At 41.8% G+C, this 13670-nt stretch overlaps 1 protein-coding gene across 1 annotated transcript in view; it reads left to right on the top strand.

The window, feature by feature from the left end:
* NALF1 (NALCN channel auxiliary factor 1) overlaps positions 1–12378 on the top strand; it is a 609406-nt gene extending 597028 nt beyond the window's left edge. Inside the window, exon 3 of the mRNA XM_088456688.1 lies at positions 12083–12378. Within this exon, the coding sequence (XP_088312814.1) occupies positions 12083–12378 (296 nt within the window). The remainder of the gene's footprint in view (positions 1–12082) is intronic.
* Positions 12379–13670: the final 1292 nt, after the last annotated feature.

Below are 13670 nucleotides of genomic sequence, written 5' to 3'. Positions count from 1 at the left end.
AAGTAACAGGAAGTAGCCCAAAATGTAACACCTGGTTCACCCATAAAGGGGCATAGTTTTGCAAATGCTATGTGCAAAATTTGCGCATATCTGCTAAATACGTTTCTTCCTTGGTAGACACATCCAGAAGCATTTGTTATTCATTACTGGAATTGATATTGCTTCCAGAATCTGCATCTCTATTTTTGAAAGATGCCTTTGCAACACTATCTCATGATGGAGCAGGATGGATTTTAGAACTTTATACCAATTAAATGTGGCTTCATATGTTTTCGCTGGGGGACACATAGATCAGAAAGTTTGTAACTTTTTATAACCAGTGTATCACTCATTGTATTACTTCTGTATGTCTCTCCTCAGCTACACCTCTGAGAAGTCATGCAATAAAAAAGGCAGCAGTTGGTGTGCGTTCCTATTTGGAGAGGGGGTGAAACTGGAGGGTACGGCTGCGGGGAGGCATAAAAAGCCTTGTGAGATTGATGGCTACAAGACGGTTCTCTTAAGACAGCCATGGGTGGGTGTTTCTGTCAGGATACATTAAATGTAACCGTGTCAGTGAAATCCCGACTTGGCATGGTCATACTTATGTGACCACACTAGGCAAGTGGTTAAGCATCTAGCTCTTATAAATGTATGCACTCAACTATTGCTTCTTAACATACCCACAGCTGCTGTATTTTTAAAATATCCATAGAAAACAATGTATTACCTATTGAATCCTAACCATATATACAACTTGTCAGCAAAAACTCTAGCGCACTCTGTTATATGTCAGCATCTTTTTTCCAATGATGCACTTTTTCTAGGCAGCCTACTGTGTAACCTGTTGTTGGCTAAAGGCACTGACTTAAAACAAGCAGCTTTAGAGACTTACTGACAAGTTGACTGCAATGTTACCTCTAAAATTGAGCAATCTGGAAAAGAAAGAGTTATGAGATTAAAGAGGTCTCCATCCAGAAGGACTGCGGGCCTGATTCAGAGCCGCTCGTAAGCGGCCGCTCGTTCGCTCCGAGCGATGTTCTCACAACTGCGCATGCGTATGGGTTGTAATATGCATGCGCGAACCATTCATTGCGGTCGGAAATTGTGTGCTCGCAAAATAGCGAATGCCTGCTAATTTGAGTGACAGAATGAGGCGTTTGTGGATGGTAACAGGGGAAGGTGCTTGAAAACGGGGAGTGGAGAACCGAACGCAGGCGTGCCAAACGGTCAAAACTGGCGTTTAAGGGTGTGCATAATTAACAAAGCAGCGTCATCGATCACGTCACTTGGTTGTCTTTTAGCCTGAACTGCTCGCATGATTGCGGTAGGAGAATCCAACCACAAGCACTGCGAGCAGTTCATACGCCTTTCGATGTACTCGATTAATCTAATAAATAGCGGAGATGACGTAGGATACGAGCGGCCAGGGGGCGTTTTATAAAAAATAGCGAGCTCATGTTTCGTTCGCTCGTTCAGACATAGAGGCGTCAACAGACCGCAAAGAGCTAGCGCTCAATTTAAATAGCCGGCCCCTTTTTCTAAACGAGCGAGCGCAAATAGCGTCCGGCTCTGAATCAGGCCCTGCATTCACAATCTGCCAACTTTCCTTGGAAGTAACATTTTTAATACTATAATATCCAGACTTCTCAGTTTAGAGAGAAAAGTGGTCAAGTATACTGTTAGTATTCATTTGTTGAATTTGTACAATTTTTTTTTTTATGGATGTTTTAAAAGTTGTATACTAAAGATGACATATTTAATAGTATTTATTATTTAAAAGGAATGCTAAGAGTTATTTTGTGACTGCAAGGTAATATTTCTATTGCTATAAAATATGCAAGATCCTGTAAACAGTTCAATATTCAAGGGTAACAATATCTAATTTAGTCATAATTTGTTTGTAAATCAAATAACATAACATTTCTACCTATTAGTTTTTGCAGTCAAAGAAAATACTTTTTTTTGTAGTCAGAGTAAATAAGTTAAGAGCACAACCATGTGGCCACCGTAAGGAATGGCAAGACTTAATGGGTACTAAATTTTGTGCAATGCTTCAAAAAACATAAATTTTTAATATTTATATTTTTATAATATTAGTTAATTGGCTGTGTCTGTTTATTGTGGATTATTAATTTAATTGTCTATATACTGTATGCTTTCTAATTTTACAGGTGTATTTTTTGCTACTTAAATTATTATATATGAAAGATTATTTGTTTATTGAATATATATTATAGTTTTGCAGATATACAGTAGTAGAGTCATTTTGGAAAAATTATTTGAGGAATAGTTTTATTTTTGTATTTTTTTTACTATTCTAATTGCTAGACATAATATTTACATTCATTTCTTTTCTTTTCCGTATTTGCATGTTTTATTTAAAATATTTAATTTAGACTTATCTTAAGGGGCCGTTAGCAGATAAATTAGAACGATGAGTTCAGTCGTTCAATTTATCTTTCATGGATAGGCCCTGAATGATGACAGATGCGCACTCCCACGGCCGACAAATTGTGTCTTTTGTCTCTCCAACATGTTGGTCAATTATCGCTTATCGAATATCTGTCAGTTTATAACCGGTAAACGACGAACGACGAATGATATGTTTAATGAAAATGAATAGAAACATAAAAAAAAATCCACTCCCTGAATGATGTCATGCAATATCGTTCGTCGTTCTTCGTTTGCAAAAATCTGTCATGTACAGTACATGACAGATATCTGTCACCGCAGCCCCAGGGATTTTCAATGGATAAATCTTTTGTCTTTCATAGTAGAGACAGATCTGCTAATGGATAGACCCCTTTAGTCATATGTGTGTGGTTGTAACATGATACAGTGTACATTGTCTATAACTTAACCAGTCAATGTGGAAAATACTATGGTATCCTGTTAGTAACAGGTTTCAGCAACAATTGCAATGATAACTCTCTGCATTTATAAGGAACTTAGCAAGTTTCACCGATAACTCTTTGTATTTATAAGGAACTTAACAAGTCCTAATTCTGTGATAGGTGGCAAAGTGGAGTTATTAGCACTGAGCTCAGCTGCAGTATTGTTTTCTCAATTTGCAGGAGAAACAGCAATGAAGTGGACCGTTGTCATTAAAAGCTTTGTGAAACAGAGTCACTTTCTTTCAGTGTGTAGGCCATCGCTGTTTTAAAAACAAATTGATCATCAAAAATAATTTACCCAAGAGTTGAGCATTCTAAAAATACAGGTTCAGCCAGTGCAGAAGCAAATTGGATTTTTGCCTAGCACTACCCCAATAGGTTAAGGTGGCATAATAAAATGAGTTCCATTGGCTGAGGTGTGTAGACAGAGATTGATCAAATAAGTCCCATGTCCTTAGGGGTCTATGACCAAGTTTTACCCAAACCCATAGAGACAGTGGGTGAAAAGTGAACACAATAGTCCACAACTTGCTAGTGACAAGTCATTTTACTCTATTCTAACCTCTGCTGGTGCAGAGTAATGACAATTAGCCCCCTCTGATGCGTGTGTGTGTGTTTAGGGGTTGGGGAGCAACAATGAATGCCAGAGCATGGATTGCTACCCAGTGGTGTAACTAGGGTATTTGGAGCCCAGGGCAAATTTGAAAAGGGAGCCCCCCCCATGTGCGCGGGCCAAAGGCGCGTGCGGCAAAAAATGGGCGTGGTCACTTAAAAATGGGGCGTGTCAACATGACACACCCCTTTATTTTCAAACTGAACATTCCTATCCATATGCACCTTAACCCCAGTAGTACCCCTTATACAGTACCCCCAGTATGCAGTTGTGGTCCCTCTCATGCAGGCCCATAGTAGTGCCCCTTATACAGTATCCCCAGTAGTGGTCCCTCTTATACAGCCCCCAATTAGTTCCCCTTACTCAGTACCCCCAGTAGTGGCCCCCCCAAATGCAGTGCTCCACGTAGTGTTCCCCCTTATGCAGTGCCCCCAGTAGCAGTCCCCACAATGCAGTGCACCCAGTAGCGGTATCCCCTTATGCAGTGCCCTTTTATATAGTGCCTCCAGCAGTAGTCCCCCCCATGCAGTTTTCCCAGTAGTGGTCCCCTTATGCAAGCACCCTGTAGTGATCCCCCCTATCCAGTGGTCCCTGTAGTGGCCCTTCCTATTATTGCCCCCAGTAGTGGTCCCCCGAGTGCAGTGCCTCTAGTAATAGGCCCCTTTTAGAATGCCACCAGTGGTAGTCCCCCCCAAGTAGTAGTCCCCAGTAGAGTAGCCCCCCCAGTAGAGGTCCTCCCAATGGCACCCCAGTAGTAGCCACACCTCCCCCAGTAGAGGTGCCCCCAGTAGTAGCCAACCCCTCCCCCATTGTGCAGATAGGTTTAAAAATAAATAAATATATATAAAAATATACTTACCTGATTCCACGCTGCTCCTGCTCCTGTCCGCGATGCCGCTCCCACCCGCCCGTCGGCCCGGGCTGGCGCGCTCAGCATTATGGGACTGAAGTCCGGCTCTTGCAGTGGGTGCTGCAGCAGTCAATGAGAGTCTATCTGACTCTCATTGGCTGCTGTTTAACACACGCATCGCCGCCAGCGCTGGCGGCAATGCGTGTGTTATGCACAGCCTGAGCCCGCCTCCTAGTGCTATTGGGCAAGCGCTCAGGGGGAGGGAACGAGCTCAGGCGTGCAGCACAGGACTGGCGCTGGAAGCCTAGCGCCGGTCCTGTGCAAATGTGTAGCGCTGACCGCACTCATTGTGGTCGGCGCTACACTGGCTATCTAGGGCGGGCGGGCCGGTACCGTGGCCGGTGGCGCCCCCACCCGCACTGCCGGTCCAACGGCGCCCAGGGCACGAACCCCGCTCGCCTTGCCCTAGTTGCGCCACTGTTGCTACCCAAGGCTCTCTGCATCCCCCATCAGGAGTGCCAAAACTTTTTTAGGTTGGGGGACAAGATATAATTTCATTTTGGTGCACCTAAATTGCCCTTAGGGGCAGCTGGAGTAACCTGCCACACCACCTACCTGATGACAGAGTTCATTAAGCCTAAGATGTCTTTGTTTTTGTTGATTTGGCCTCTATATGTGGACATCATTGCTCTCTCCCAGTCTCCTCACTCATAGATACAACACTACCGTGCAACTCCGAGAACACATGCATCCAAAAGTGCATCTCTGTACAGATAATTTATCGGGTGAGGAGGAGGAGGACTGATACCCGCGTGCTGCTGGGAATTGCAGTATGGTGTAGGTTTAGGAGCTTATTGCTACAATGTACTGATCCTCATTCTAGGGCTACAGAGACCATCATGTAACACAAGTTTGTCATGAGAACGACTTGCAGGATCCTAATCTCACCTAATAGGATTGAGCCCAGTGTATTCCCCTGCTATTCCCTGTACTATACACACACACACACAAACCACTGCAGATTTTGTGTAGGTATAAAACAAGAAAAATATTCAAGGATGAAAAACAAATATAGATATCAAATGCCTCAAAATTTGCTGCAACAACTAATAATGAATTTAGCACAATAGGTACACATTGCAACCATAACACACATGGAAATTATTATCAGAAACCACTACACACACTATGTTGGGCTGTTTACACCCAGAGGAGAAAGACATGCTCAGACTTCACCTTATGATGACCAAAAACCAACAAAAAGGTTCTAACACTATAGGAGGTGTCAATAGTATGTATTGTGAGTTGGCAAATATGGTCAAACAAATGTGCATACTCTTTTTTACCTAAAATTTATCCTCTAACAAGTCAGACATGTTACATACAGGTGTATATGTGAATCCAACATAGTAAATACCTCACTGTTGCTGTTCATTACTGGGGGCTCCATTCTTCTTCAGCATTCAACAAATACAACCCTGCAGGAACTGCTGCCTGGCTCTGATGAATCCTTCCCATGTTGCTGCTGCTGATCTCAGAGAAGCATGTAATGAGCTCCACCAATCAGAGCTCAGCACATGCTTCTCTGATCTTTTGTGGTATCTCATGCGACTTACTCAGCTCCCAGTATTATTATTATTATCCTTTATTTATATGTTACCATAAAGGTTCTGCAGTGCCTTACACAGTACATAAATGAGCACACGAGAAAAACAGTTATTAGCAGTTCAAAACAATGCAGGATAAATATATTAGGTTTCAGGGCCGTAGGGAGGGTGGTGCGGCCAGTGCCTCCGCACAGGTCAGAAGCCTGGAAGGTCACTGGCCACTATCTGCAGGGCTCCGGAGGTCTGCAGGAAGAGACCTCCTGCAGTGCTACGCGGCAGAGCAGAGCAACGCAAAAGAAATCCCCGCCTTCCACCCGACAGCCGTACGAAAAGGTATGCACTTACAAGTCAGGAGGGGGCAGTTGGGAGCGAGAGGGGCGGAAGTGCAGCACAGAGCACACTGCCGTCCTGCTACGGTGCTGTTAAGTTTATAAACATAGCTGCATAACACAAGCAGCAAGGCGTCAGCAACCAAGTGTTAGGTGCCAATTGGGGAGTTAGGAGTACATGTTGGTATAAGTAGGGGAAGGAGAAGCACGTGAGGGATAAGGCCCTGCTCGTGAGAGCTTACATTGTAAAGGGGAGGGCCAGACAGACAGGGGCGACACAGATGGGGTAGATAGTGAAAAAGGAGCATGGAGCAGTGGGATAGGATATATGTTGCAGAATGTGTGTATTAAGATTACCTTATGTCAAAATTAAGTTCTTCTGTCATCTTTCTCTATAACAAAAAATAGATTTTATTCATGTGTTATTTACATAAGAAATGTACTAAATAAAGTTGTTGCACTTTAATTTTTGTCATTTACATTATAGCATCTAAATACATCCTGCTAAAGATGCAGATATTATGGGACTGTCCTGCCATCCTGCTGGGTGCTATGCCCTGCTTCTGTGAGTGGGTACTTCTCACATGCTAGACCCACCCACAAAGAGGTGCAGTCATGCCCAACATGCTGTGCCCATGCCCCCTCCAGGGGGGCTCCCAGGATGTTGCTGTACCCGGGCCCAGGATTTCTCTTTGCAGCCCTGGAGGTGACAGGCAGAGAAAGGAGAGAGTGGGGCTTAGTGGTGGGATAGCAAGGCCATGGAGGAAGGGAAGTGGTTGAGAGTGGATGAACAGGAAAGGTGGGGAAGAGAAGCAGGGTGGAAGGGAGACTGAGGAGAGAAGAATGGGGGAACAGCAAGTGGAGGAGATAAGAGGGGGAGGACAGGGTTGGAAAAAGTAGGGAAAGTAGAGGATTATGTGGGGACTAAATAAGGGGGGAGGTTGAAGTAAAGGTGTTCATGCTGTGGATGAGGTAATAAGTGAGATGAAAACTGGAGTGGAGGCTGTGTGATAAAGTAATTACATTTTCAAAAATACAGGTAAAAGAACAGTGATGCTAACGTGTGGAGAAGTATAAAGAGAAGTGAGTAGTGGGTGCAGGAATTAGTTACTAAAATCAAGAATGTTTAAAGTGGATATATGTGACGCAGTGGAAAAATGCAATACAAATAGGATTGCACTCCACTTGAACCCCTGGTGCATTGCAGTAACCACAGGATGGATGGTTGCTTATTCCAGTTTTTGTCTGAATCTGTTTAAAATTTTTGCAATTACTCAGAGGCTACTTATTGCTGAAACTGGTTACTCCCAAAACAACATTGTTGCAGACTCTACTGCTTCTAATCCTGATCCTCCAATTCTGATCCCAGATATACAATGTAAGGTTACCTACAGTATTTCAGAAGTTTTTGCTAGGTATCATAGAGTACATTGAATATTGATGAATAGTTATATATTTATGTTTGTGTATATGTGTCATAGCCATCATGCATTATATATAGATGCAAAGTGGAAAACTCTTCCCATGTAAATTGGAAATAGTGTCATTCTATGTGACTCAAAAATTGCCCTATCTGGGTTTTACGACTCAACATAATTTGGAATCCTTATAAAATGTTGACTGAGAATTCACCAGAAATGCAGTTTAAGAAAGGAGCCCACCACACTAACAGTATACATGCTAATTCAGCACACAGAAGGAGCATTCCGGGTGTGTATGGTGGATGTGTAGACAGAGTTGTGAGCTACTCAGAGATGAGCTTATGCAGAGAGCCACTCAATTTTAGTTGTATCTCCTGCACCAAGAATGAGGCTGGTGCAAATGCAGATAATAGTGACGACAGCTGCTCTCACAAGTCGTGGTCTGGGGGGTAGTGTGGTCACATAAATGCAGCCAACTCAAATACAGTCCGCTGTTCACATGGATTTCCGATAGCTGGAAGAGGAAATAATTGCGACCACTTTACATAATACACAGAATCAGGCTCTTTGTTTGTAAACATAATGTTTAAATGGATAACCCAAATTCAGTCTCTGGATATTTAGTGCAGATTTGTGTAAAGTACAAAAAATATTTAGAAATACAGCATACAGTATATAAAATGAAGAGTTTAGTGATAAGGGTACATATGAAATATAGGACCTCATTCAGACCTGCTCGCTAGATGCATTCGCTCGCTCAATGCGTATGCAAATTTGCGAAGGAAGGCGATCGCTCGGCAAAGCATTAGTTGGAGATAAACCAGTTTTTGTAGTGTAAAATAAGCATATTGTTCCTGAGCATACCTAGTAACAGACTGCATGCATACAGATCATTAATTAAGGTAAGTACCGCTAACCTAATTCCCTACCCTAACCCTCCTTTAGGGTGCCTAACCCTAACTTCCCCCCTAGTGCCTTCTCCTAACCCCCTCTAAGTGTCGAAACCTAACCCCCCCTTCCCCGCAGCCTAAACCAAAGTCTCTCCCCGGGGGTGCCTAACTCTAACCCTCCCTTCCTCTAGCCTAAACCTATCCCTCCCGGGGGGATGAGTGACCCTAGGTCACCCTGGGAGCCCTACAAATCTAACCCTCCCCCCCGCTGCTGTCCGCGCCCGGCTTTCCTTCATTTGGTATGCAGGGCGTCGGGCTCCCAGCGTGGATCTAATGATAGGTGTCGGGATTTCAACACCTGTCATTAATACCTTGCTGGGATTAGACAGTTGGGAAACCACCGGCCGGCATTTAGACCGTCGGCTTTCTGACTACATCCCCTGTAGAGACAGATGCCTGAGATGGTTTCAAGAATTCTTCTTTTTTTAATCATGCACCATGATCCCTCAAAGTTGAATGTAAATGTGAACTGTTCCAAACAGATTTATATAGCATAATCACTTTGTTCGCATACTCACCAAGTACTGTAGATAAGTTCTGATTTGACACTGGAGCGCGGAATCTAAGAGGGATGAGATCTTCACCAGGGATTTTCCACAAGGAAGTTTGGTTTCCACTGCTGACTTCCATTAGGTAATCACTGGACATGACTGATCAGGTTTAGGTAGGACATTGGCAAGTGAACTGGAGTCAAAAGGTGTGTAGAAGCAGATGAGGTCTGAGGCAGATCGCATACTGCAATGTGAACATGTGTGCTAATATCGCACCCAGATAGCATTGAGTATTTTATCATTGATAAATGGGGCCCTAAGGGTATAACAGATGTACATAATATTATTCCTATATGTTCCCCTTTGAATAAGGTGTCCACTCAATGTAATTACTGTTTGGATGAGATTTCCACTTAATGTTGGTTAAAATATAACTTTTATTGACTGCCTATAAAGTAATGCTAAAAAACAAAGCAAAATATTAAAACATAAAAATAATAGCATGAACAATTGAGTAATTAAAAATGAAACAAAAAAGATTGTTTCATACTGTTTCCCTAGTGTAGGTATTAACTAATAGTGGATGATTGGTATGTAGTTGTACTGTATAGGTCAGCTTGTAAAGTATCGTTGTGAGGGTATATTATAATTATGCAGTCTTACACCCCCCAATATAACAATGGTCTCTTTGTAGAGGTAATACCTGAGATTCTAATGGATTGTAGCGATTATAAGTGCAGGTAGTATTATCCAACTGCCTAATTATCTCTTTTGGTGCCACAATGTATTGTGCATTAACGTTCTCTACTGACTTAACTTAAATGAGTCTGTTCCTATATTAGACTCCACAGGGGTGTTTCAATACCCGAGGGGGCCCACGTGCAGTGATCATCCCCCTTTGCTGCACATCTTACCTTGTGCCAGCAAGCGGGTCCCTCCTCCTCTGCAGCGCCATATTCCCAGTGATATTTGGGACGATGGCGCATGTGCAAAATAGATAATAATTAGGTTCTGGCACAGTCCAATAGTCTTTGCTTTCACTACCCACAACCATCCTTCTGAAGATGTCACTGGGAAGATGGCGCTGAGGAGGAGGAGGGACCCGCTTGCCAGCCCAAGGTAAATATATTGTAGGTGCAAAGGTGTGGTGCGGAGCCCCAATGGACCCATGGACCTGTACGCACCACTCACACCATGCACCCATTATAAATACTCCTATGAGACTCCAACCACTAGTAATACAAGTTAACACTTGCTACTTTATAAATATGACAGTTTAGTAATTAGCATGAGTGTGCATACGATAGTTCACTGTCTAGCTGATGGGGTGTGGTATGTTATGTCAACAATTATCATGCCAACATGCATTAGGTTTATATTATATTGTTGACATTGTCGACATGTCAACAAGCTTATCATGTCGACAATTACCATGTCAACATTCATCATATATACATGTAAAAATAATAGAATATTGACCTAATGTCCTTGGTGGCCCAGAGGTCACTTACCTGGCCCAGCGGCTCACAGCATCTTCCTTCAGGTCCAGGCGGCCATGTGATGTGCAGTTCCAGTGCACACATCTGAGGATTTGTGTTCCGGTAAGTATTTTGTCCCTAATCCTAATCCCTACCCCTAGCCTAATTCTGCCCCTAGTGCCTAACCCTAACCATCATCATTCTGAGAATGGTAATATTTCACATAGTGAATGTCGACAGTCTGAGAATGTCAACATGGTGCCTATCAACATGTTAAAACATCTTGGTGTTGACATTATGAATGTTGACATGGTCAATGTCGACCATGTGACCGGATCCAAGCTAATGTTGATGTAATCCACTCCCTTTTATTTTGTGCTACTCATTGATCCAAAATGAAATAGCAAAACATTGTTCCTCTGAAGTAGTCAGGAATCTCATATTTTTTTATTATGTAGCAAGTGTTTAATGAAACATTATAGCAGATTCAGGATGAACTGTATCAAATCTATAGAGTGGAGAAGTGGACAATTAGAGAAGTTGCCCAAAACAGCCAATCCGCTTCTACCTATAAGTCTATAGACTGTACTTGATAAATGACAGCTAAAAGCTGATTGGTTGCTATGGGAAACTTCTCCACTCCAGATGATTTGATATATTTCCCTTTCAGTGAGGATTATTCATTACTTTTTGTGTGCAGATGTGACAGTTCAACAATTGGCACATACATACACATCTTGTTCTACTGTCCCTCTTACATTACAAGAAAATTGGTAACGGAAAATAGTGCCCCTTATTTCACAATAATGCTGCCTACTAAATAACCCCAAGAAAACAGTCATATAAGTTAAACGGGTTGGCTATGAGGTCCCGGCAGTCAGGATGTCGCTGGTCAGAATACCGACAGTGGCATCCCAACAGTCAGAATCCAGACACCCATAAGGATAGATGGTAAGACTAACCCTTACCCCTTCCCCTCCCCCTCCCCCACCCTAAACCTTACACTCCCTCCCCGGTGTCTAAACCTAACCACCCCCTCCCCCACCCTAAACCTAACACTCCCTCCCCGGTGTCTAAACCTAACCTCCCCCTCTATTGCCTAGCCCTAACCCTACCCCTAATGCCTAACCCTAACCTTAACTCTCCCTCATACGCCTAATACCTCCTCTTGAGAACCTCTGATTTAGAGAACAGTACAAAATAAAGAAGACAAATGTTTCAATAACAATCACAATAATATACAGTTGATTAATATATAGCATAATATCAATGAAGTAAGATTTGCTGATAAATACATTTTTCCTTCTACCAGTTAAAATCTGCGTTGTTTGAAGTTGATGCTGCTATGTGTTTATATTATACAGATGAATCAATCTTTTAAGAACCAAGATGAAATTATTGTTGCTGTGCAGTCATTTATGATTTATTGAGTTGAAACAGATGAATTCATTTTGATTTGTTTTGTAGGGCTGTATGAAAACTATCCAACCAATGCAGAGCCAGAATGCTGTGATGTCAGATGGGAATTATCAACAAATAACCAATCCAAAGGGACTAAAAAACCACATGACTCAATGTTGTGTCACAGGACGTCACTTACAGCTTCATCAGCATCCAGACTGTGTAACAGCAGACTGAAACTGTGTGTTCTTGTTCTGATACTATTACATACTGTACTAGCAGTCTCAGCAGCACAAAACTCTACAGGACTGGGTTTTGAAAACATAAGAATTTTGGACGACCATTCAACAAATGAGGAATAAACAATTGGGAATATTTAATTGGATAGACACGACACTGGTCCACTCCAGCAAAACGCTACAGTTACATGTAAAAGAAATGAGGTGCTTGTACCTTACAACCAATTTTTACAAGTCAGTGTGTGTAAAAATGGCGAGATGGGCCAGGCTCCGAAAATCAAGGACAAAATGGGACAGCTTTTTATTGACTAAAAGGCTGTATGGTGACTTAAATTTCTCACACCATTTTATACACTGTGTTTTAATGTATGGAATTTTTTTTGTTTGATTTTGCACTTGTTAATACAGGATTTTATTTTTGGGATGGTTTCTCAAAGCTATATGAGTCTTTTCACTGTCTATATATTTCTAGCCATTGTGTGTACTCATCTTTTATGTCCTGTCAATTTCTATTCTTAAGGCAGACGTGCTGTGAATACAAACATAGCAAAAATAACAACAATACCATCTAATCTGCCCATATTGTTTTACCCATCTCCTTGAAGCAAAAAAAAAAATCTATACCATAACAGACAATAATATAATCAGCTTAGTTCTGAATGTGTACTTATGAGCAATGGTACACCTATAATGAGGGGTGTTTCTATCACTGTTGCACAAGTGAACTGAGTGGACTAATGCTGGGAGATGGTAAAAATAGTGAAAACAACACTCAAGAGTTGGACAGTTATCCCATTTTTATGTGCACCTATAACAAACTGTGTTGTTTCAGTTACAATTTAAACAAAAATGTCCAGTTTTTTCACTGGTCAGTTGAACAGGAGCAGCCTTTAAAATTCAGTATGTTGAACCAGTTAAGCTCAGTGAGTAATAATAGTGACGGCCTTCACATTGGAGGTTGCATTTTGCATTCATTGTGAATTATGTTTTACTTTCTGCTGTAGTTACAGTGTTTTTAATCAAAGAAAAAAACTATATATATATATATATGTATATATATATAGTATGTTTGTGTATACGAAGATCATGAAGATACTTCTAGCTTGATAAAACAATGAGGCCCTACATATTCAGCTCAAAAAACATTGCTGTAGTCAACTGTTCATGGCTTTGGAGTAGTTTAAGATATTCTAATGGAATGAATCAGTGTACTCTACTCACACGTATTAGCAACATTTGTTTGCAGTATAAACGTGGTGATATATTGTAGATGCCCTATTCCAGTCTTTGTGAGTAAGCATCAAACTACAGACACGTTTGTGTCTCCAAGCAACATGAGGAGATTTCAATATAAATAACTAGTGCAAGAGAGAAGCAATGAGCATTAACTTGCTTAATTCAAAATTGAATCCTTC

Source organism: Taudactylus pleione, unplaced genomic scaffold (assembly GCF_031769625.1).
Source record: "Taudactylus pleione unplaced genomic scaffold, aTauple2 ptg000041l, whole genome shotgun sequence".
In the NCBI taxonomy this organism is placed as follows: Eukaryota; Metazoa; Chordata; class Amphibia; order Anura; family Myobatrachidae; genus Taudactylus; species Taudactylus pleione.
This window is presented reverse-complemented; position numbering and strand designations above follow the sequence as displayed.